This window comes from Amphiprion ocellaris, chromosome 24 (assembly GCF_022539595.1).
Source record: "Amphiprion ocellaris isolate individual 3 ecotype Okinawa chromosome 24, ASM2253959v1, whole genome shotgun sequence".
NCBI classification, from domain to species: domain Eukaryota; kingdom Metazoa; phylum Chordata; class Actinopteri; family Pomacentridae; genus Amphiprion; species Amphiprion ocellaris.
In genome coordinates, this window is record NC_072789.1 from 5,030,754 (window position 1) to 5,057,643 (window position 26,890).

The 26,890-nt window shown below is 39.7% G+C and overlaps 1 protein-coding gene across 3 annotated transcripts in view; it reads right to left on the reverse strand.

Annotated features, from left to right (window-relative positions):
- The window catches only part of il1rapl1b (interleukin 1 receptor accessory protein-like 1b), a 353,384-nt gene that overhangs the window by 83,437 nt on the left and 243,057 nt on the right, over positions 1-26,890 (reverse strand). For all 3 annotated transcript variants that reach the window (XM_055008610.1, XM_055008611.1, XM_023275009.3), the window contains one exon: positions 21,970-22,044. In XM_055008610.1, the coding sequence (XP_054864585.1) occupies positions 21,970-22,044 (75 nt within the window). The remainder of the gene's footprint in view (positions 1-21,969; positions 22,045-26,890) is intronic.

Sequence of the window (26,890 nt, forward strand, 5' to 3'; positions counted from 1 at the left end):
AGAAATTCCACTGCGAGAAGAGATATCAGGCCTCTGGAAGAATATTCAACATATGTTTACTAACTGATATGATAAACACATTTAGTGTATCAGATGCTAAGAAATTGCTTTTTTTCCCACACAAACATTTAATAGAGAAATCAATGTCAGCATTATCAGCTCTGTTGAGACTGGAATAAAGCCAGTGGCTGGTATTATGTTTTATAGGACACCACATAATTTCACTGGACAAATTTCACTGTCACACTTTTACAGACTGTACTATCAGTATATAAAGCTCTGCCACCAAACTTATGATCACTATGAGGCAGGAACCCCTAAATAAACGCTGTCTGTGCTCTATTTACTTACCCAGTCGAAACAGAACAGTATCGCAAACTTGTCTTTTGATCAGCCCCATTAACCCTATGAGCTATTTCCAAAGTAATTTCACCACCTTTACTTTGATTTCTTTGGCCATTAGGGACAGCCATACATGCTGTATCTCGAGTCTATCCAAAAAACTCTACCCTTTTATTTTTATTATATTAGATTATTTTTATAAAGAAAAAAATCTATTTGTTTTTATGACATGATAACGTTTTAAATGTATCTCACCATAAAATGGCAGCAGTTGCAATATTTTCTCTAATTGTACATTATTGTGTGATTGCCTGAAATCATTCAATATAAAAATACATGGTTAGAGTCCCACTTACACAAACAAACAAAGGACCTGTGCTTATCTTTCTATAACTCTCCCTATAACTCTGCTGGGTTCCAAGGCGGAGTAATAAAATCTAATTTTTTTTGGCCATTTTTGGCTTCATTTGACAGGCCAGTGAAGAGGCAGACAGGAAAGTAAGGAGAAGAATGAGGGGGGAAGACCTGCGGTAAAGGGTCGTGAGCTGGAATGGGATTCAGGCTGCTGCGTTGGGAAATATATCCCCAGTTCATGGGTCGCCCGCTCAACCTGTTGAACAATCTGAGCGCCCATAACAAATTTTTCTGGCAGACACTACTACCATTGTTGGTAAGGCCTAGTCATGCACTCTGATTAGATATGCACTACACCTGAATGTGCAAAAAAAAACAAAAAATAAAAAACAAAAAAAGCAATTCAGCCTATAATAAGGGAAGCGAATTTGGATGCAAAATGCATTCGCAATAAATTGGATGTCACATGCAGGTTAATTTAAACACACAACTGATGTGCCTTGTGATGGACTATCCATTTCAATTATTTACCTTAAGATCATACATTTGATGTTTATGTGGAAGTAGTAAATACTAACTTGTACATATACAGTTCGGACTGTAAGGATTCGAACAGTTATACATTTTTTGTTCTTCAGGCACATTCAGCTAGCTTATGTTGAAGACATAAAGTCAAACAAGATCAATATATTTACATTTTTTTTCTCTCAATGACTGCCAGAAATCTTTAATTCATAGACAACAGTTTTGTATCTGTGCTAGATGTTCTAAGAAGTCCTTCATGCTGCCACCTGCATTCCTTGCTTTGTCTCGGGCCACTCAGTCGCAGAAAGGTGTTCCGCCAATTCCTCCTATTTTGTTACTGTAACCGTATGTTTATATTGTTATCCTGATACATCCTGATCCTGACGCATTTGGCTGAATCTGAGTGCACAGGATCCTCTTCTATACATCTGAATTTGCCGTGTTTTTTTCAGTCTGTCGCATCAACAAATGCCAGCGTGCCAGTTCCATTGGCAGCCATATGTACATGCTCGAGCCATATCATAAACATCGCCATGTTTGACAGATGAGGCTGAGATTGGGCCATCAGATGTTCTTTTCCTTTCCCCCACACTTTCCTTCTGTCATTTTGATAGAGATGGATTTTTTGTTTCAACAGTCAACAGAACACGTTGTTTTGCAACATTTTTTTTTTTTTTTTCTGTTGGCCTTTCTGTTTTTTTAAGGCTTACTAGCGATTGCATCTTTAATCCGCTGAAGTTCTGGTCATGAACTCTTCTCTTAGCAGTTGACAAGGAAACATGTTGGCCAACATTCTAGAGAGCACTTGACTCTTCCTAGGTCATTTGCCATTTTTTTCATTTTCCTGTATGTACCACCTCTTTCAGAAACTGATTTTATGAAACCAGATAGCTTTGACATCCTCTTGATCAACTCTGAGTCATGCTGAGTTCATTTGTTCTTGTTCAACACTTACATGACATACAGCTTTAGAATATTTAGAGGTCAAGTGACCGATCACTGTTGACCCCTTCGGTATCTATGTGTTTAAAGGCCTATTCCTCACACACATTTCCTTCTACATTCGTGTAAACCTACTCAAGCTAAAGCTGAGACTTGGCACTTTAGAGCCGTATCCATTAATTTATTTCAAACTGAATGTGCTAATGTAGAAAAAAACATATAATTGTCCAAGTATTTACAGTCTGGCCTGTAGTAAATTGGCTACAACACACAAAAACATTGGCATGTCCTTTAATCTTACAATTATTTCAGAGCCATATATAGAAACAGGAGCAGAAGGCAATTTATTTGGTTTGTAACTTCATAATTTCTGTGAAGTAGTCAGAAATTGGCCACATTTAGACTTGTTGATTGTGGATATTTTTCAGTGCAGTGAACTATCTCTCACTGGGTGGAAATCGTCTTCCAAGAGGGCAACAGTTAGATGAATAGAAATCACATTACAGGTATAGTAATGGTGGTCATATTCTACCAGAGACTGATATATGACTATGAATGCCTTTCATGAAAGGTACCAGAAAGCCTTTTAATGCTGTGATACAAACACGGGCGAGGCAGCTAAAGAAAAGCTACACAAGAGGGAGCATGGATAAAAATGTGGGGAGAGTTGAGATGAGAAGAGTGAAATATGGCAGGGAGGGAAGACAGATAGAGAGATGCCACAAGCATGAACAGATGGCTGAGGAGAGAGTCGGAAAAGAGCGAGATGGTGAGTGAGGGAACGATACGCAGACAGAAAGAGAGAGAAAGAGGGAAGGAAGGGGAGAAAAATCTGGATCAGGCTGAAAAAAGGCCTCGAGTTCACTTTGGGGAATGCAGTAAGTAGGACAGGCAAAACTTAAATTCCAAAAAATGAGACCCAAAAATAACCCAAAGGAGAACAAACCACTCGAGCCTGGGAGCTATGCTAGATGGTCAGTCAAAACATCGGTGGCTCTCCCACTTTGAAGAACCGTCCTCTCTTTAGGATTCATAATCTACCTGAGGATGAGCATAAAAAGGGGGTTGAGATCTTAATGGTAATTTATGCAAATTCAGCTATGGGGGGGAAGAAAATGATAAACAGGGACTGTCCTGATGCAAATCAATTCTCCTAAAGGAGGCAGATTCATCCATATGTATGCTAAGGAGGAGCTATATCATATACTGTATACAACGCAAGATTGGAGAACTTCCTGAAAGCTGAGGCACTTGCTGCAATGGGAAACCTTTAGCGTGCAAATCAGTGCTTCAACCTTTTCTACCCGACACATTTATCCAGTAAAGGCACAGTTCTTATGCTTCTCCCCAGTGCTTAAGGCGATGGCAATATACAGTAAGAGCTGGCCATTAATTCAACAATTCCTGTGTATGGTTTAATACCTGAGAAGCCCATTTAAATGCAGGGAAAGATGTGACTCATTAAGTGGGTTGAACCAATACCATTATATTGTAATATGAAACCAGCCCCCATGTCTGATATAAAGTGAGCAGTCGTCTATCGCTCTCAACTAAACCAGCTTCTTATCTCTTCTCTATATACTCTACTATGCAATCTCCAAGCCAGTCACCTCACTTGTACACACACATCTCCACGCATAAAGCAACCTCAGGAGGTAACATACATTGGAAGCCTTGACGTGGGACGAGAGTAGAGTAGAGCAGCTGGCAGATTGACAGCTGTTGGATGAGCGTAGATACGAGGCATTATGCTCCCACGTAAAAGTGACATGCAGATATGAAGATATGATTTGGCTGCGTACGTATACAGATGTCTCAATTACGGCGGAAACCCGGCTCGACCTCAAAAAAACCCCAAAACAATTCACATACGCACACGATTGGCATGATCCAATTTGATTCTGTGTTTACTGTGTGCCTTTGGGGATGTGATGGCTCTGCCTTTCACTTGATGAGTCACTCTCCTTTGTGGATGAAAAAAAAATGACAGCGTGTGTGAGCGTAATATGGTGTATTTGATCAGCATGTGGAGGCTTAACTTTACTACTAACACACAAACAAAACTTCAAAATTTAGATCACTATAGATGGTTATTAATACTAAAGTGACCTTGATTCTAATGCAACACGCTTAGAGCTTTGCCCAAACTGAAAACGGAGTAAATTCCGCAGGTATTTATGAATGGGAGTAGCTATTATCCAAGGCCAAACATTGGAAATCCAATGCTCTTGTGTCAAATTTACATGTTGTTGATGATTCATAGCTACTATACTGCTGTAGAGAGAACATCCTGTATTAGTTTAATGGAATTCGTGGGTAAATCTGGTCAAAGGTCCATCCTTATGAATACAACCTGACCACAAAGGTGTGTTAGAGTCTAAATCACAAAGGAAGCGGCTGACATAAAAGTTGGCACTGTTGTGGCATTTTAAGGATGAACAAATGATAAAATTAGACGAATAGGATGTGTGAATCAAATTTAAGAGCAGACAATGATAAGATTTAAAGACCAAACGCGTCAACTGAAGTTATGAATTTTTGTCGAACGGAGCTGAGGTGGTTCGGGCTTCTGATTGGGATGTTTTATAGGTATGTCCAATTGCTTGGAGACCCAGAACTTACTGGAGACATTAGATATCTCATCTGGCCTTGGAATACCATAAGATACTATCAGCAAAAATTGGAAAATGTTGCTGAGGAGTGGGACATCGGGAATGCCCTGGTATAAGGGAATACTGACAGTCATGCAATCAACCCCTGAAAAACTTTCCACCTTTAACGGCACCCATTTTTTTCCAGCTTGACTGACATTTAGCTGACATAATTACCCACCTTTAGCAAAAAAGCGGTGGCATTAGCTGGCAAAGGCCAAGTTCAGATGGTAACAATCATGACAAGCCGTCAGACTGTTTCTACTGGACATGCTGCCTGACAGGGAAAAATCAATACAGCATGAGCCTATCATCCGATTCAGTCAAATTCTGTAAAAAAAAAAGAAAAAAGAAAAAAGAGGTCTGCTCCTCTGTGTGTGTGTGATATTCCTCTCAGTCAGCTGTCAAATCATTTTGAAAATGAACCAGTTCAGGAAATACAGCAACCACAGATAACATAAATGTTTCTGCTTATTAGTATGGTTAAGTAACTACATATAGCATTATGTATATTGCTGGAACTCCAACATGCAGAAATTGGACTCCATTGCATCTAATGGAGATTTCTGCAGAACACTGATAGTAATGTAAACTGTATTTAATGGTGAATAATGGACTATACACTTTAACTGAACAAATTATGAGAGCAGAAATTAACATAAATTATTGTCACTAATAGTCTTTTTGCTATGTACGTTGCATAAAGCATAAACATCAGCTGGTAAATCTGCTCACAACACAACACCTACTGCGTACTGGTTTGTCAGGAGGAGCAGAAAGAGCGACCGCAGACCCGACAGCACAGTGAGGACAACTAAGGACGACACACACACGAGCAATTTACAACTGTTGTGACAAGGGAAATGATGAGAGGATGCTGAATATATTTGCTGTGTGACCTAATGGAAAAGCATAGGAAGCATATGTATGTTTGTGTTGCTTACAAGGGCTCTGGATACAGAGGATTAACACAACCCCCACACCCCCCCATGACTCACAATTCAGTGCTTCTGTTCCCCTTTAAACATACAATAAAATATGAGTTGCACACACACACACAAAGCATAAACATACTGGCACAAACGCACACACTCCCTCTTCCCCTCCTGCTTTATTAGTTAGTGAGTCATAGCTCTGGGTCTTCTGAAGTGGGACAATCCACACACTCGACACACACACTGCTTACACAATAGAGCACCAGAGACGCACCTACATGCACACACACACCTACACACACACACACACACGTGCACACACACACACACACACACACACACACACACACACACGCGCGCGCGCGCGCACACACACACACACACACACACACACACACACACACACACACAAACACACACAGGAGTAAGTTGGCAGCACCCAGCTCCACAGCCTGGGGACTCCGAGGCTGCCTGGTGTTGATAGGTTAGTGCTGTTTTCCTTTCACACATCCAAAAAAAAAAAAAGTTTGCTGAATATCAGGGCCACCTGCCTGCTCCATGAAATAGGCTAATTAAGCTTATTCAGGGAAAACCTTACCTATCTACTCTACCTACCACTGACTAAAGTCGAATTATTGATCGTACAACCTGACCTAAACTAGGAGCGGACCTTGCATTTAGGAGTAAATTCAATGCAAAAATAAGCTTCCCTGGTGGCATCAATGCAATCCAAATTTTGCCTCAGTGACGCTTTTTTTCCTCTGGAATTAATTTTATTATGATAATTTGGATGCCACTTTGAAATTAGAATCTGTCTGCACAACAGCAAGACCACAGCAAGATAGCTTGGCAAAGTTTTGCCTTAACTTGCCAAAAAAAAAAAAAAACTATACTCAAGATGTTTTGTCGGTTTAACTCAGCAGCATAAGCAGTGACTTTCAAGCTTCTTGGTACAGCTGTACTGGGCATTTTTTGCACTTTGACAGCCCCAAGTGGCAATGAGAGATAACTAAATTTTTCAGAGTTGGGTGAACTAAAACAAAACCAAAAAAAATGCACACAATGTCAGCGGGAGCCAGATTTGTAGAACTTAACTTTACTTTTCTAAGTGAAAGAGGAGATGGCGAGAAAGGGAAAAAAAACTGGCAGAGAAGTGAGCAGTAATTTTGGGTGAGTTTGATTCGTCTTTCCCTGCTGGTAGGGTGGAGTTTGTGTCTTGCTTCAAAGTTTTAATCTGTTAGGTTGTGTGTGTGGAGTGCCTTGCAGTGCACGTGCTCAACAGCTCAATATTGAGCCAAACACACAGTTGAAAAATACTGTTTTTAGAAAAACTCTATCAGAGCAACTTGATTTAAATTAACAGCACTGGAGTTGGATGGCAATTTCTGTGCATAGATTTCATGGGGGATGCAAGGGACACGTCCTCCTCAATATATGAATTATTTCCATTTGTGTCCCCCTAGTAAAACTATGAAAGCTGCAGCTATGAGAACACAAAGAATGCATGAAATGAGGCGTTTGAGGACCCCTAGACCCATGTTTAAAGTATGGGAATGACAAAATGAGGTCTCCCTATTTGTTTGGATAACTGCCGATTTTCATATACCCCTGTTGCTGCAATTCTACTTGTCTGTGCACCAGGAAGTAAGCCTTCCTCAGTTATAAGAAAAAAAAAAATACAGATCTCATCACCAAAATGTGCCAGACAGGGTGCAGGAAATGCAAATGAATCCTTTACAGTGTAGTGTTTAAAGCAGTCAATCATGACAGAACACTGGCAGCTTCTTCCACAAGGGAGGAACTGATTCCTTGAGCAAATCTCATGGAATCATGGGACTGTTACCATGACGATGACCTTTTAGCTCACCTTAACCGAGTAGGTTTATTTGCCTAATCTCGAGCCTTAAGGGAGCTTAGTGCGTCTTCTTTATGTACGATTGCACATTTTACAGTATCAGTCAGGGACATGCATGTGATGAAAAATGTTTAAAAAGCAGGATCCAGTCCTGTAAAGGAGAAGCAAAGTGAAAAACATGAAGAAAACAATCTTTTGTTGGTGCCTTTTCAATTCATTAAAAACCCAGCTGCACCAACTAATGGACCAGAGAGTCGATGGTGCACAAGTCCACTAAAAAACACTCCGTCTTAGCTATGTTGCTGTCATAATTGAAATCAATACAACATCACTGCATGGAATGATGCTCGATATTGTCTATCTGGCCTGTGGTTGGCAGGGAGAGCCAATAGTCTGGTGTGTGTTTTTGCTAAAGAAGAGAGAAAGGCTTGCATGTTATGGTTAGCCTGAGTCTCAAAGATTAAACCTGAGTGCTGCCAAGGCACCTGGCACAGCAGCTCTGGTTTCTTTCACTAGGAACCACGGAAATGAAATCTTTTGACAATAAAACATTTTCTGGGCACTTTGATTTCATTGTTGAGAACATTTTGGTACCTTCCAAAAGCAATATGTTGAACAGGGAAGTAACAATTTTGAATTTCACATTGGCAAGAGCGTCTCACTCAGAATGCTCGGGGAGGAACGGCCTACTCAGAAGCCACCGATTCCAACAGAACAAGACTGTATGAATTTCCAAATTTCATTTGGAACAATATAAGAAACACAATGTTTTGATGCTCAGATTCCTCAGATATTCCTTGGCAATGAACTGAGCAGAATACAACATACTTTGCCAATACCTACTTTTACTACAAACAACTTGAGGAATTTTGAAAAAGATACCAGAGCAATCCCTTTTTAACGAACGCGGATGGAGTTTGGTTGCAAGTATGAAAGTTGTAAAAGTGGTTTCATCACAAATGCATGGTCTTTAAACATGGGATGAGACAAACTCCATATTTAGGGACTAAAAAACCCACGCATGTTATCACAGATAAACACGAAGGGTGCAACACTTCCTTTTATTATATATTATCGATAGATTGGTGCCAAGTATTGGTATTTGCACTGAAACACAGAGGCATTTTAAACAGATGCCTGCTAATCTGACTCATCAGAGTAACTTAAAAGATTGTTTCTCATGAAATTCAAGTTTTGTACCTTGTTAGCATCTCCATATGGTATTTTGTATATGCTAGCATACAGTAAGACAAGTAGTCAGCACCATTTATTAAGCATTTCCACCTTAAAACTGCAGAGTCTTGAAAATACAGATTTAGACTTCTGGGATGTCATAAGAAACAGAGGAGTTTTCTGTATCAATATTTGTCTTCAAATGTGGCATCCAGCTTAAATCGCCAAATTACTCCAACATTACAACTGGCTACAGTGTAGTGTTTGAGCAGAGTTGCAGGTGAGCTGGTGTGCTCATGCTGCTGTGAATGGGGAGATGGCAGGAAGACAGAGACTTTATACATTACCTAATTGTTATAGTTATGTGGACAAAAAAAACCCCTAAAAGACAAAAACAACAAAAAAGATCATTTTTGGAATCACCTAATATTTTTCTATGGACACTGTTACATGCAATGGGAAAAACATGGTATAATAAACACATAATCATTCCAAGAAATGCTGCCATGCTCTGTATCCAAGAAGGCATTATTGACAACATGGTTTGAGGACAACAGCTCTTTGTTGTATAAATTTCTCCTCTATTTTATTCTATTCTATTCTAGTCTGCAGGGAGGTCAGGGCCTATCTGAGCGTGTCATAATCCCTCCTACTGCCGGAGGAAAAAAATATTGCTTCTTTACCCAAGGTATAGAAACAAGGTGTTGCCTGACTCATAGCAGTTATGAGACAAATATCCACAACATTTCATCTGACACATCCTTATTCCCTGTAGCACGGCCGCCCACGAGCCAGAGGACCACAACTGGAGATACCGTGGACCAACACAAAGCGGGCCAATGCTGCATCTGTGGGGAGGAAGACAAATCTGACCATATCAGATGGCTTTAGCACATACAAATCCCCTGAGGTGACAATGTGAGGTGGTAAAGGCTGACATCAGGCCTTTGTGTGCGAGTGTGAATCTGTGGCACATTAGCTCGTGTCTCTGCTTGTCCTAAGAACATTCTGCCTGTTTGTGCAGGAATACAGTGTGATCTTGACATCATGCATGCCAAAGTTTGGTTCCACCGTCATGCTCCTCCCCTCCCGACCGCCATCCTGGCCCTCTAGCTCTCCTGGCGACACATCAGACGATGCTCTATCTCCCTCTGTCTCTTTCACACATACGAGAGCACACACACGATCAGAAGTTGGCCCAAAAGACCAATGTGAGACCAAAGACAGTGCAAAGGGAGCACCGTCCAAACCAAGGTCACGCCCCGGGGCGGAGAGGAGACGCTCTCATCTCGCTCCAACCTGGACACACAGTGGCATAAACGCAGCCAGAAGGAAACCAATATGGCCACCTGTTTGGCTGGAAAATACGGAGAGGGCAATTAGTTCAACCAGGCAGCACACATGAGCAGCCGGGGGAACGAGGGAGAAGTTTGCATTTCGGCTGAGTGTTTTCGCCGCGGAACTGGCTTGAAAAATGCAAGCTACACAGGTTCCCTTAGCTGTCAGGAGGTGGAAAAAGCTCAAGCTGTGGATGAGGTGAAACTTTACACAAAAAATGGCCTCAAACAACCACAGACATTAAACTGGAAAGAAAATTAAAATTAAAGTCTACTTGACCTGCTTGAACTTGAAGTTCTTGAATCGCTGCGCTTAACAGCCGCACTAAAAGGTGTGTTTAAATTTAAAGCAGGCTGCTTTTGGGTGCCAAGCTGTCACACGATGCTCGACAAAGTGCCAAGCGCGTCTTTGCTGCTGTTGGTAATCCATATGCTGGCGTCTGGATGAGGGGTCTATCACGGCGAGATGGTGCAGAAGCAACTGATACATGACAATGCTGGGAGGAAAATGAAGGAAGCGAGAGATGAGGCGAGCGCGAGGCTTTTTCATTTCAAATTCTAGTTGAGATCTGAAGTGCAGCTGTTGATGGAGCAACAGCTGGATGGAAATTGCACTGACGGCATTCTGTCAGAACGTGCAGCGGGAACACTGGAGACAGGAGTCAGAGAAAGGCTAAAAACTAAAAGCAAAAGCCAGTCATAACCTCCCTCCAAAAAACTTGTGACTTTAAAGATACATTGTGCTGAAACAAGCCCCAAACCAACAGAGTAACAATCACAGAGCGAAGGGGTTGTTGTTGTGAAACATCCTACACACACCTCAACTGCAGCGGTGACAGCCTGAGCAGGTACTGTTCAATTTTTTAACTGGAGTTTCATACAAAGAAACAAAAGCCACCATGACTGCAGTGGTACCTCACCTGTAATCTTTTTCTGCAACTGATAAATGCTCAGATTATCTATATATTGTCATTGTAATGTTTATGAAACAACAATATAGCAACCAAACTAACATTTCAGCTCATTCTGTTTGACACCTCGATGTCTTTACATCCAAAAATCACTAAGAGCATGCAGGTCTCTGAGGTACTGGCTGCTCCAACAATAACTTTGGCCAACTCAGTGCTAGTTGGTATCTGGAAAAGTTTTGAAAAAACAGGCACCAGATATAAAGAATAATATCAAGTAGGATTGCAGAATTGCCCACTAACGAGGTCTCTGGTAAAAGATAAGGTTGCTTCGGAGGGTAAAAATAGAAATCTTCTCCATGAAATCTGTTTCATTTCATCTCCATCAAATTCTGATGCTGCATCTCAATTCAGACACTCTGCAAGAGCAAAGGAAACTTCACTTTTTCAGTTCAGTTATGTGTTTTGCGTGATGTTTGTTGAAGTTTGTTGTTGGTGAGTTAGCAAATTAAGTTAGCATCCATTCTTTACATCTTAAATGATTTGAATAAGTAATATCTATGTTCATTCCCTTTATCTGTCATGGAAGAGCTGGAAGCTGATAATTAGTCATTCAAACTGCATACAGATTGACCAAATTAGTAATAAAGGTGGTAATAATAAAGCAATTAACTGACAAGCTTGTCTGCAGGTAAAACAAGTAAGTTCACAATCTAGTTTTCTTCTGATGCTCATTAATTTAAGGTATATTTTAAAGATCCCCTCTGGTAAACATAAGGTTTTATACTTTGTCAACATGTCCATATTGTATTTTTATATGCTAGAAGACATCATTAATAAAATAAACAGTCAGCTGTAAATTTCTGCCTTAAAACTGCAGTGATCCAATGACAGTCTCAAAAACACATATTCAGATTTTTGAGGTTTCATACAAAACCATACTAAAGAACCAATCCTGTTAGCTTGCAGAAGGGGCTTTCTGTATCTTTATTCTATGTATGTCAGATTTACGCCAATCTTAAAACTTCAAACGGTGTCTCATATAGTTTGTGTCAAGATTTGCACATTCTCAAGCAAACAACAGGCTCGAGGTACATCTAAGCCATTTAAAAGCACATGGGGATTGTTTCATCGAAATAACGTCTGAGATGAGTTTTCAGGGGTTAAATCAACAACCAGAGAGGGACTTTAAATGTTTTATGAGTCGGTGCTTGTGTCATTCTTCTTCAAACACTTTCCCTTTCTACTGATCTGCTACAGTATATACATATACAGTAACCTGGCAAAAGCAGAGGTCTTGTGACCTTCCTGTATACCTCCACATAGCGCAAGAACACCTCAGGCACTCAACCTAAAAATAGAAAACAACATCAAACCAAACTTTCTGTAAACTACATGCCAAAGCCCAGTTTATGATTAATAGGCCTACCCAGGGATGGGAAGTATTGCTGGCACAGACAAGAGGTACTATATCTTAATACTCAAGTGCCTTGGCCGGTTCTTGATGCTATTTTCTGGGGAGCCAACGCCTTCGGCCATTTTTCCTCTTAAGTTTGCCGAGACAGGTACAAGGCTGCAGGTGGGAGCGGCTGACAGGAAGCAGAACGGACCACGGTCATCGTGGGACGATAGCTTGACTTTTAAGGTCAGTCATGATCTGAAGACAGGATCAGGCCTGTGGTCACGCTCTGATGGAGCGCCTCCACTATTGAGAAAAATTAGCCTTCTTGGGTACCAGCAGGTCTTGCGAGTGTCCTTCTCATTACCTTACTTATGTAAAACACTAATGGGAGCATCCCTTTGCCAAGAATCCCTTCCAATCACCACCAGCAAACCCAACCCCCACTGATCTAATATGACAGTCACGATTTATACCTCCACGCTGCAGGGCATATTAACCATTTGGGACAGTGTTTCGTCTTGTAACCACTTTCATCTGTAATAACCCAAGGTAAGACACCATCATATTTCATCCCCTCTGTGAATCTTAGGTGATCTCGCTCACTTTTTCTCCTCTTCCTCCGACTCTTCGCCCAAACTCCCCCTACCTTCATTTCTCTCTCTCTTCATCTTTATCTCACTCTGTCTTCCCCTCCCTCCAGGGCCTCGGCTCATCTGGAGACTCGCCAGGAATGCAGATAGGATCACTCACAGATGTACAATAACTTGAGAGGAATAAATATGCCCTAATTGAGAGAAATGATGTAATATTGATCCCAGGGCCTCTGAACCTTTGGCATCGATGGAGCGTTCCGCCGAGCTCTGTGACATTTAGAGGGATGGCTGGTCTATATGTGAGAGTGGATGTGTGTGATATCGGGGAGAGGTGTTGCCGAAGCTGAGACTTTTGCAAAAACGAAAATTGTTCAGAACTCTCTGGCTCAAACGACTGCCCAAGTGTGAGCTGGAAGAAAGTGTGAGGATGGAAGTTTTCCCTGCTTGGACTCGAACGCACTCAATCTAACACCGCGTCGCATCGAGTGTTGCTTTGAAGATGCGTTCAATTTAAAACTTGAGTGTGGAAGTATCAGCGTGTGGCAGTGGTATATTTGTGTTTGCACCGTCGAGGCTCGCGAGTGGCTTTAATACTTGAATCTGGTTCCAGGCTGCCTTCAGGGTTAAAGTGAAAACAAACACAAGCGGCCTCATCTATATCGAGTATGAATTTCACAAACATTCATCACAAGTTGTGCAGATTCCAGGCACAAATGTGATGTGTTATTGGAAGAAAAAAACATTCTCTAGGACGGCATAAGCAATCTACGTCCCTACAGGAGATCATTTAGTTACCACGGTAACAAGTATACATTACATTTCCTGATACATAACAATAACTGCACAAAACTACTAGTGTAAAAGCTGCCTTTTTGCTTCCTCATACTTTGTAATGGTAGCTTTTTCATGAAATTATTTTAAAATGCGTCCCATACTTGTATTTTGTCTTTTAATACTATGATATTTATATATTATGCTTTTGTAAATTAGACCTCCATGATGCAATGTATTAAAAGGCTGAATAAAGAGAGGGACTCAAGGCAAGTAATGTATTTTTAACAACTAGATATTACCATCAAACTTCCCCAACTGGTTAATTATGTGAAGACAATTATTTGTCTTATTACAAATTTTCTGAATTTTTATGCATAAATATACAAAATACTTAACTGCTCATCACAATATGCACCAATTTGCACCTAATTTCCTAAACAGAAATCTGAACACTGAATGCAAGCGGGCTAAGAAATCTTGTCAACATATTAGTCTCAAAGGTTTTTACAAGTGAGATTTTTAATCACTCCATAAATCAGAAAATATTGATAACAGCCAGCTAAAAATTCATTTTTGCTACATTTTTTAGTAATAAAATGTTTTTTAAATCAGGTTATGAATTATAAATGGACAAAATCTTCTGCAAACACCTTTAGAATATAGATAAGAATAAAGCTGGGGAGTTTGGTGTATGTAAGTACTGCTGAAATGGAGAATTTAGGCTCAGAGTAGGAGAAAAAAAAGAGAAACAGCTTCAGTATGATATATATTGTAAAATCCCATATATTTTAATTGGAAAGCACTGTTTATATATCAAATATTAAATCAAATAAAAATTTCAATAAATATCACAATGAAACTTTTCCACTTGATTATTTACATTGAGACTGGTATTTTTTGTATTACACGTTTTCTGATATTTTATTTTAAAGTCTATCAGAATAAGTACCAAAGCTGGAGAAAATGAAGTTTAAAAATTCGTGTTTCATTTTGTTGGCATATTAGTCAAAGTTTGTTTTATAGAAGGAGCATTTTGATATCTCTGTTTATCCCTCCACAAATCTGAAAATGTGGTCAACAGCCAGAAGAAATTCACTTTCCCCGTGTTCTTAGGAATAAAATGTTCTGTAAATCAGGCTATGAATGATATATGAACAAACCCTTCTGTAAACACCTTGAGAATATAAATAAGCAGAAAATGGAAAGCTTGGTGTGTGTAGGCGGAACTGAAGTGGGGATTTCTGGGTCAAAGCAGGTGAGAAAGATAATTCTGATTAAACAGCCTGAAGATATGTATCGTAAAACTCTCTATATTCTAATGGGAAACCACTACTTTACATTTCATCTAGTAAATATGACCACGAGAAATCTCTGGTTTATGACTTAAATGGGGACAACTATGTTTTGTTTCACACGCTTTCCAAAATTCTATGCTAAAATATGTTAATGAGGTGTTATCTTATTAAATAGGAGCTAATTTGTATAAATCTCCAATGTACAAATGGAAGTAAAATGAACACCTAAATGTGTATTTTCGACTATTTCTTTGACTTGATTGGGAAACAAAATAGCCCAAAATCTTAAAAACTTCCCCAGTACATGAATAAACAATGATTTTGCCTGTAGTGTCTTAGCTTAATGCATTATGTATTAAAAAAAACCCACTTTAAATAGTTTTTTCTTTGATATGTGCTCCGATAAGTTGAGCAACAAAGTGCGCAGGTATAATCTTAAGGCAGTTCATAATTTATTTGTTGCAAAAAAGGAAAATAAATCAATAAATCTTCATGAGAACATTATGGCTGCCTGACCCTTCAGCGTTTACACCCATCCTTGGTATTTACCTTGAACATGATCTACTACACGTCTGTCTGTCGGTAGCATGTAGAGGCTTCAACCTTCTGTCGATTGTCAGCAGGACACACAGAAACATCAATATCAATCATTAAATATTGAAAACGGTGACTGAATCGATGGGGGAAGATCCCAACATCGCTCCAATAGGAGATCAGATCCATATAGCAACAGGAAGAAAACTATTCCGGGATAATGGGATGATCAACATTCATAGATTGAAAAAGTCAAGCAAAGGTTAAACATTTCAAAACCATCTGTTGTTCGGAGTTTCAACCATCAGTGTCTGCTGCGTGCGGTTCAGCACTTTTTCTTTTGCTTCAACTGCGTCTCTCAGCTCAGAATTTGAACTTGATCTGAGGTAAACTTAAAATTGGAGTCTTATAGCAGCCTGACCTGCAGTAGAATAACAGTGCAACCTCATTAACAAATGATTGCGAGCTCGAATTTGATGTCGCTACGCCGACTTCAATTTAGCATAATGATAGTTTCCGTCTGACCGAGGTATCCTCTGTTTATATTATCAGGTGATGCAACTCCTTCCAGTGAGTGACTGAAGACCCGTCTCCAGTTTACGCAACCAAGCAATAAATGAGGAAGTTGTACAGGTGTGTATCCACATTTTGGAATTACATTATTACATTTGCTGATGTATTTTTGTGTAATACAATGAGAGAATGAAAAAAAATTTTTTTCTAACGTCAGTATTTTAACAAAAATGCCATATAAAAGCTAATGACGTGTTTTAATTACAAAAGGTTTGGTTGAAAAAAAAGTTTAACAAGGTTTATTACCAATACAGATCCATTATTAACTGACAAAATGCCTGAAGTTTTTTTTGTTGTTGTTGTTGGTATAATCCTGACAAAAATGGTGTTTTTTCTAAAATTTACAATACTTTATTTTTTGGAATTTTCTGTATTGTAGTTACAGGACAAAATCTGTATGATAAATTACCAGCATATTTTCTTGTATTTTATGTATTTTTTTCAACATTTGCAGCTTTTAGACTGAAGATTTACCATTAAATACCAGAAAATGTCCAATTTTTAATCATACATACGGCATTAACTTACAACATTTGCTATTATAGATCTGCCAATAAAAAACAGGAAAATATTGTTTCACTATTGGTACACTATTAAAGAGCAGAAAACGCCTTACTTCTTTTACTGTGGACATGTTTACGTTTATTTGACAGACTTATTTCTTAAAATATAGATAAAAAGTTCAAATATATGGCCGGTGGTGCAGGGAGAGTATCAAACAAAGGAAAAAGCATCTCTGACTGATGCTGCAAAGATATAACAGATTTATTTAAGAAGCCTGCAGGTGGTGATGATGAGGACGGTGGTGAAAAGTCGGAAACATCAGAGAGGAGCGAGCAGGATGCAGCTAGTATGTCATGTCTACGTGCTCTGTGCTGTGAAAATGAACTGAACAAATGTTTTTTATTAACTTTGGTGGAATCTTGCTGGAGGTTTGACCATTTTAAAAGTCTGACTGTCAGACTCAGAGCACAAAATCATTAAATGTCTCAAACAAGCATTTGCTTTAACTGTAAAAAAGTAAAATAAATATGTAAACACTGGACTACTCATCAATTCTTACTGGTATTGTATACAAGGCGAGTAGGGAGCAGAATAGATCTAACTAGAGATGCACTGTTGAATGTTACTGTGTGACTGTGAAGTAAATTAGAGCAAAATACATTGTTTTCATGTTGTCTGGGCTTCATTAATTGTTATTTGCATTATGATAAATAGACTAAATGGCAAGTTTGTTGAAATATTGTGAATGATTCTCATTCTAAAAGCAGCTCAGGTGATTATTGCATTAATTTAATTTTTTTTTTTGGACACCATATATGGCTGGAGTAAAACCTTTAAAAACAAGATTTACTAAATGATTTGCTATTTATTTGGCTAAATTTCTTTTTTAAATGAATGATTCAATCAACAAACACTTGGTGAACTGTACTGAAGCTGGCCCTGCTTTCCCTAATTTAACCACAAGAGCATTTTTGAGATGGATCAGATATTTTTGGGTAATAAAGCTCACAATTGACAATCAAATTCAACCTCAGAAGTGTTGAATAAGTTTTAAGGCTCGTCAAATTCATTCACATCAAAATGAAAAGGCTTTTTTACTACAAGCCTGGTTTTGTGCGCTGTTAATTGGAAGTAGTTGTGTTCAGAAAGAATGGGAAGCAAATGGAGCATGTTGCTTGCAAAGTCAATGGAGAAGCCGGAGTGGGTGTGAACGGGTGTTTGAAAATGTTACAGTTTGAGGAAATGATTCTTGCTGCTCCTCAGTAAATTAATGGACATCAATGGGGCCGAGCTACACAATGAAGAAGCAATTCCAGAATAAAACGACACACAAGTAGGATGTGTGGGTGTCCACATTCCTTCGAAAACAACTTCTAAATGAAAAAAATATTCCTAGTTTTAGTGTTAAAGAGGAAAAAGAAGACTGAATCTGCAGCCATACAATCACACAGGGAGATATTTTTTCTAAAAGATGCAGAAATACCAAGTAAGAGGCTGTTTTTTTATTACTTTAGAGATGCATCCTTGACTTTTGACTCTGCTTTCACAATTTATTGTTGAGCACCTGTCGATTGTTAGTTGAGAACCACAAATTCCCCACCATCCCCTAAGGGCTCCTTAAAAACACTGTGAGAAACAAAGCTAATCATGAACTGAGGTACAAACAAGACAAAGTGTTGGTGAAGTGAACCCACCATGACAATCAATTTAATTACTCCCACACAAAACAACTCACGAGAAGCATGAATATCACAGACTGACGATGCAGAACACCTTCCAAAGGTGGATCGCTTCTTAAATTAAACCATTCGTTTGTGACCTTGGAAGCGAATCGAGGCGGAATTTAGAGAGGAGGCTCCCGTCACCTTGTTTTCTCTCGGCTGCTATTTCAGAAAACTCGCCGCGGTGTCGTAATGTCAAGTGTCAGGGGGGTGAAGTGTGATATCCCGAGGAAGGAGGCAGTTGAGAGGGATTGAAGTTTTAACAGCCAATCAAGATCTCGGGGGGAACTTTGTGGGCATTCCCCGAGCGAGCGTCGCAAACAGAGGCGCCACAATGGTCGTAAATTCAATCTACGCCCAAATAAAATGTCAGGATAGGTAGGCAAGTGAGGGGGCCAGTGACACGCTAGCTCTGCATGGAAAACAGCATTCTCACAAATCAAGACTGGCAGTAGAGAGAGCAGAAAACAAGCCAGAGAAGGAGCTGTGTGCAAGAAGTTTCCTCCACGGAAAAAAAAAACACAAACACGTTCAGAAATTAATCACCCAGTTGTCAAAGTGCTCACAAATCGCACGCATTAGTAGCCTTCTACAAACTCCAAGTAGGTCCGCAGTCAATTATTCCTCATGTGCACGAGACAGAAAGAAAGAAAGCAGAGTGCAGTGAAGTGTCAGGCTGAATTACGGATCCAAGCTGTATCTGATTTGTCCTACAGAGAGAACAGTGGAAACACGAGCCCACCAAGGGCAGAGAAGAGCATTTACACAACGCGTTTTAATCAAGCATTTTAAATTTAATCAATTAAAACTGTGGAACCCCATCCATTAGGAGACAAAAAAGAGCTGGGCCACGGATGAAAAGTGTGCGCTGATTAATTGGGTCCCCCCCCTCTTTTAAAGATCCCCTCTGTTCTTTCCCTTGAGTTCCACGGCAAGCGCTTGAGAAGTGTCTCTCCACGTTCGCCTTTCCTCCACCGCTGCCACTTTCTCCCTCTCACCTGCCTAATTAACTGTCAGCCGAAGCCATTTGCGCTTCTACCGTCTCGCGGAAGAAAAGAATATTAAAAATCCACCCAAAAAAGCAACCCTGAAAGGATACGTCGCTGTTCGACTGGGCTCTCCGTGGATGACAAGAGCAACGGCAGCCCAACGCTGAGAGGAAGTGATAGGAGCTTGTATGGGCAGAGAATCAAATAGGTGTTCATATATTATGTACACAGAGCTGCTGACTCTGTGAGGGATATCAAAGGGCGCACGGATCGTGGGAGGAGCATAAAAAACAGGCTTCTTGCTAATCCTCATCTGGCGAAAGTCAAGATTTGAATTCAGTCTGACAGAGTAGAGAACCGAAAAGCTCAGATAGAGTGCAAAAATACAGTAAAAAGCGCAAAAACAGGCTTCTATTATCTGCTTTTTTCACAGCTATCAAGTAATGGAGTATGAAAAACACCATTATCCACTATGAACACGCAATCAGATGAAAAAAGAAGGCTTTTATCAATTTAAAGCCACAATGATTTGCGCCTATTTTCTGATTGCCACCTTTTACCTCTGAGAGCCAGTTGTGTTCATCGCCCATGACAAATTTACTTCAAAGGAAGCCTCCATCATGACCCATTTTCTCTTCCACCAACAGCTGAGCTTTTGCCCAATAAGGCACAAAGCGGGAATTTTCCCACGAGCCCCTGTGCATCAGAAGCTGGTAAGGCAAAGGGAAAAGATTCGGAGGCAGCCACATGAGGCCGAGTTGGAGGCAATCATTTGAAGTATCGCTAACGTCGTAAAAATTTGAAGATGATGCGAGGAGGAATTATGCACTGAGTCATTACAGCTGAACAAACACAAGCTGCATCCTTGTTGCACAAAGTAACCAAGATAGACATGACAAGTGTAAATATAATGAAGAGATATCATAGGATGGGAGGAAGGAAAAACAACAGACATGGCCTTTACACGACTGAATCACTTTCTTTTTCATGCACATGTGGTGAATGACTCATCGTGTTTTTCCACTAGTCCCTTTTCTGATGGAAACTCAACGTCCATTCACAAACGGGTACAGAAATCTAATTGGAAATGTTGCACTGAGCTCTGCTCAGCTACTTCAAGCCAAATCTGTGCAGCAGCAAAAACAAAAAGGAAGCTTATAGGATGGTATTTGAATCAGTACAGCTCAATTGCTCAAAACAGAACAACACCATCTATCCTATTACAAGACGAAGATTTGTTCTGACAAAAAAAGAATTTCCAGGGTTGGATCCACAATAAACTTCCCTTGTGTTGAGGTGGAGGCAACAGGTGAATCACAGAGACATGGCATTAAAAGCAACTGGTTTCGTTGAACAGTATTTTCATGGGCTTGTTATGCAGTAGATTGTGAATGAAATATTTGGAGTATCAAGTTTTAAAACATTGCCAGAATCCAACTGTCTCACTGCTTCTACTTTGCTGATTCTTTGATCACTGTCAGTGAAACCTTAACACTCACTGGAGCTACTGAGGTGCTGGCAGACTTATTCAAGAAGCTTGTGCAAGAAGATGTTTTTTTACACTTCATTGTCAGCTTAACAATAATAGGAAAAATGGCAACGTTGAAATGATTAGAGTTAACTACTGAATGAAAATAGTACTACTTCAAGAAATTGACAGAAACAGAGCTGAGTACTGTATAGAAAGAAACAGTTGTTGCCAATGCAACATGGTGCGACTTATCAGCCAAATTCACTATCAATCGTCAATTCAATTTGCTTTGCTTTGCTGGCACGGATGTCAGGTTAACTATGCTGCCAAAGCATCAAGAATGGTGTAATTAAAATAACAACAACAAGAGCATGGCAACAAAACAGTTCCAAAAAAGTTGAGATGTCTTTCAAAAAGTCTTGAAACTACAGATTGAGACTATAAACTCACTGAAAAAATGTTTACTGACGTGAAAATTAGGATGATTTCCTTACACACATTATATACAGTTTAACTCCTTTTTGCAACGGAAGGAGCCCCCTGCTGGCCATTAGAAATAATGCAGGTTTGACCCATTTTGTCTTTTGCAGACAGTCTATAGATGAGTATGATCCAACTATTCTACTGCACTGAAAGAATGAGTGCAGACTATCCTGATATTATCAAGACAGTAGATAAATATGTTGCAACTGCTGAGCTGCCAATACCAACACACATTCTTGAGGTTAACACTCATCTGTCACACCACAGTGCAATTAATTACAGTAGTTGTAAATAAAGAATTAGCACTAGATACCAGAAATTCCCTGATAAGTACTTCCTACTAACATCTGACCCCAAAATTTCCACCACATATGCACAGCAAGGAAGGCACTGGCATCCAGTATATTGCTGAAAACAAAGCCACAGATAAGTAGAACAGGACCTACTCTGGGCGAATTGGCTTCGGTTGACTAATCGAGAAATCTGAAGCAATGCCACTGTGACGAGCAAGCATATGCCACAAGTATGACACTGCACGGTGCACCGAAAGAAAGGAAAAAAAACAACAAAACGGCGATCCCAGTGGAGAATGAAACATGTTTCCTTACCTATTGCCATCTCTATGATGCTCATTTGGCTCTCTGAAGGGAAAAGGATTTTTGGCGGCTTGTCTGTCAGGGGAGCTGTGAGAAGACAAACAGAAAAAGAAAGAAGAGAGCACATTAAATTCCACATCTTTCTCCCTCGATGGACTGTGGGAGTATGATTTATTCATTAAAGACTACAATAAAAGCTGCATTAAAATGGGAACAAATACATGGAAATATAATATTTAAAGATTGGACAGAAAAAAAAAGGGGATAAATTACTATGACTAAGAATTATCCATTCAAAGCTTTAAACATCAATGCATATACTTTCAAAGCAGCAGCTGCTATTCACTCTTTGTGTAAGCGATGATATGGCTTTGACTGCAATACCAACAGCATAGTATATACAGTAGCTGGACAGCTAGTCAGCCATTTGTGAATCTACAGCATACCCTGAAGTGATAATCATTCACAGCTGCAGTGGGCACATAGGAAGGTTAAGATCTGCGGCAAGAGATGCAGCGCTTTCAGCTGTGCACAGCTATAATGACCAGAATGTGGGAGTCTCACAGTATCAATAAATAAGAACCTCAAACAAAAACCTTTCCAAACAAGCAATACGATATACATAAACTGTCAACATGTCAACCGTGAGCAAATTGCTGATTTTAAAGTGTACCACAGGTTAGATTAGAACAGCCTTCGTCCCAACTCGCTTGCACACGCACCAACTCCAATTAGACAGCTGCTGAGTAACAAAAGACGTGCACTTAGAGGCTCCTCATTATAATGATTCCCTAATTGGTTCTAGTCTTCAAAGTGGCATCAGAGAGGTTTTCTATCTCTGCACGCCTGGAAATACTCAAAGGGATGAAGGCTTGTTTCATTACAAATGAGTTGTGGTTCCACTGGAGCCGCTCAACCTGGAAAAATGAGCTGACTTTTAGTGAGAGGAGGGACGGAGCGGATGAAAGTTTTTGAAATTTGAACTAAACTAGATGCAACATGGATCCCACGCTTGAATTCTTTGGCGATAGGATTCATCACAACAGTAACACAGGTGGATATTGATTGTTTGGCTAAAACATCTTACCATGCTGTGAACTACATATTAACAGAGATAGTTTTTCTGAGTCTTTTGTCTCCCCCTTCTGGCAAAGAGAGGGATTACACAAACACTATTGTGATTATGATGTATGTTTTTAAGGCTGAAATCCTTCCTCTGAGCTACTTTTTTATCTGTAGCATTGAAAACAGTTCTTGGCTGCTTTGTAAGTTTTTTCCAACAGACTTGTAGTTGCTGTAATTGTCTACACTGCTTTGCAATTACTGCCGGTTGACTTAACATACATTGCTAGTGGTATACCAGTTCGCAGCAATGTCACCACAGGAAGTCGATTTAGACCTCTGGTATACTGTGAAATACAGACAGATTTAGCTGAGACTGATGGACTTAATTAGTGCAGTTTGAACCCATTGGCAAGAGCTTGGATGTAATGGATGGATGTAAAGGCCGTGCACTCTAGCTTTAATTTACAAAAACTTGAAATTTATAAATCATCACTTGGTACATAAAGTATTCTTACTGGTATCAAAACCTCTGTATGGACTTATTACAGATTGAAAAATGCATTTATACTTGAACAAGTCATTCAAACTAAATGTGAAATATGTAATTAACACTGTTTTCCAATATAAAACCAGTTGGTGAGCCTCCTGCTATAGTTCAATCCAGTTCAATCCAGTTCAATTCAATTTTATTTATATACCACCAATTACAGGTCAAATTGCCTCAAGACACTTTACAGAAGCCATATGCCTGAAACCCCAGAGCAGCCCTAAGGCGACAGTGGCAAGAAAAACACCCTTTTAACAGGGAAGGAACCATCAGGTTTGGACAAGTTGAGGCGACTATATCTATCAACTGCTGTGTATCTGGTGAAATATTCACAAAATAAACTGTCTTCTATGTTAAAGTCACATGCTTTGTTGACCCATTCATCCGCCCAAGCCTCCACCTTAAAAGGTTTACTAGGTCTTAAATAATATCATATTTGTTTCTAACAAACAAAAGCTTGTTGTAGGGCTGCTAGAGGTTCTTGTCAGGTAAACATATAGGTCATTTCAGATATTTGAATAACAACTTTCAAGTCTGTACTTCAAGAATGACTTGATTTACAATCAAACTAGTCCTTAAGTAGGTCTTCAACACCACATCAACTCAAAATGCCATTGGTAAAGTATTTAAAAAGACAGGAACCAAAGACGGTGTGCAGATATTTCGCTTTTAGTTTCCTTCGTTGGCACCAGGTCTCTACTTGTTTGAAACTACGTGTTATTTCAAAGGAATTTTGCAATATTTTCAGTCAAACGTGCAACATCGACTCATTCGGGCTAATCAAAAAACCCTTCCATCATTCTGAAGTCAAATCAACTGCAAGACAAAATAATATTGTGCTCTTAAGTACATGATTGAGCAATTTGTTGAGAGTAGTGGGCTGAAAGCAGGAAAAGCGCCTATGAGCTCATTAATTACAAATTCAAAAAAAGGGCCACAGCGAATTATGTCTTTCTTTGTGCCTGGTATATTTCAATGCTGTTAAAAAAAATCTCATTACCTTAATTATGGGTTTCTTGATGAAATATGCTTAGATTATTTTGTTTCATGATTACATGAAAAGAAGAAGAAGAAGAAAAAAAACAAGTTTTTCCATGCTGATGGTTTGTCTTCTGCAAGACGATGCTGAATGTGAAGAGAGGAAATGGTGCACAGGAATGTATTTATAGAAACATGAAAAGAGAACTCAGCTGGGGATGCAAACATCAAACATGGAGCCACTGAAGATGCTGTTAAAGTGAAAGTTATACATTAGATGTTCCTATTATTTATAAAACAAGAGCACAGGTAAAGCTGCTACTTTATTTCACTTTAAGCTGAAAATATTCACATAATAATTGCGGTAATTACTCAAATCCATAAGATCTACATTAACCCAAATATATGTTCTCCTGCACCGAGCAATTTTATGCCAAATGGATATTTTAAGCTCCTCTTCCTTTCAGCTGTTGGAGATTTTATTGGCCAAGTGTTGCATTATAGAGCAGCTCTCCTTGCAACTGCCTCCAGTAGCACCCGGAGGTAGGAAAGCATGATAGCGGCTGGTTACACAATGAATTGCCAGAACGTTAAGAACAGGAAAACGGAAAATGTGGCACAGGTTTGGAATAATCTGAAAGCTTTAAAGCTAACTGCTGGCAACAGGAACCAGAATACTCAGAAATTTAGCCATGTGCTATTATTACAACACAGAGAGAAGACCAGCAGGTGTGTAATGACAACTGAGCGAGGCCATTTGCTGAAGAAGACTGGAGGAAAATGTCACAAGCTGCACAAAAATCAGGGAATATTTAGAAATTTTAACACAGAAAGCTTCAATTAGTCATGTTTAATTTTCCTGTACTGCCCCTGTGGAGATTTAGAAAACATCTGATAAGGGTTAGTGACTGTGCAGTGACAGTAGGGTCCCACGTCACTCAGATCTTGCTAATTGTTACTTGATTTGGATGTTTAATCAGTGCGCAAATTTTATTTGTTGGCTTTATTTGACAGGTTCGTAGAGAGGCAGATAGCATTATCTTAGTAAATTAACTCTAATTTGCATGCATGTTCAATAGACAAAATACAGCAAAATAAACATCTAAATATGTATTTTGGACGTTTTCTTTCCACAAGTTTGAAAAAAAATAAATAAGCGTGTTATGACGGCAAAACAGCAAAAAATGTCAAAATTGACCTGTGCATGTATTTCTCGCCTTAAAACCTGCATGGTTTTATAACATCACTACTAATTTAGATGCTATCATGGTCCAATGTGAAGCTTTCTGTGGAAACCTGAAGCTTCCAGTGCACATACTGTGAGAACGGCCTTCCCGGAGAATTATTAGATATCTCGTGTCCTGCAGTTAAATTTCCGAGATTAAAAATATTTGCATATTCATAGATTCTGGAGTTGCCAATGAGGCAGCAAAAGTGGATGAAGCAATTGAGTGGGTAATGACAGTTTTTCATTGAAAAATCCTATCAGACGCAAATTTTTATTACATATAACAAGCATGTCTGGAGGTTATCTTTAAGCTGCTTTACATTCTATGCAGAGAGGGATGCATATATGCAGTTTCTGTAGCTGGAAGCAACTGTGCACGATGCAGTAATTTTATTAGAAACTCAACACTCCAGGCATGACAGCCATCTACCAGGTTCTGTTAACACGCTTCTCTGTCTCTATCGGGGAGAGAACAGGGATGTTGTTTGCCTTTCTTCAAAGAAAAGTAATGTCTTGAGAGGTATTTAGAATTGAAAGGTTCTCCTCGATTTAAATGCGTAGGCCAGTTTTTGATTTCGCAGGTTGCCCCGAACAAGTTGAAGGTGAACTCCCAAACCCGGAAGGTAATCAAAGTTCTGGCGCATTTTTTAACAAGCTCAGAGAATATGAGGTTGATTCTTGGCAAGTGTGGCGTCGTTTTAAAAAGCTAAAGGTGACAAAATAGGGAGAAGGCTGCTTAACTAGAGTGGAAATGCTGCCCTTCATCCAAATCAAGGGCACGCTGCCGATGCGCCGCTCGTCGGCAGGTTCGCGCCACGCTGGAAGGCATGCGAACACACATTCGCACAAATCGGAGCTGCATTAGCGAGACTGGCTGGTCCTCAACTACAAAACCATAATTCTGCGGCGGGTTATTATGAGTGGGAGTGGGCAGGCTTTATCGCTGGGGGGCGAGAACCACATCCAGCCTGACCTGCTTCACAAACACAGTGCAGGAGAGGGAGGCCTTATAGATATAGCATAAGCCCATTACACACACACATACACACACATTGCTGTAAACACTGAAAGGCCTGGATGCTGGTATCAGGTGGGGGGAAAATCTTTAAAGTGTC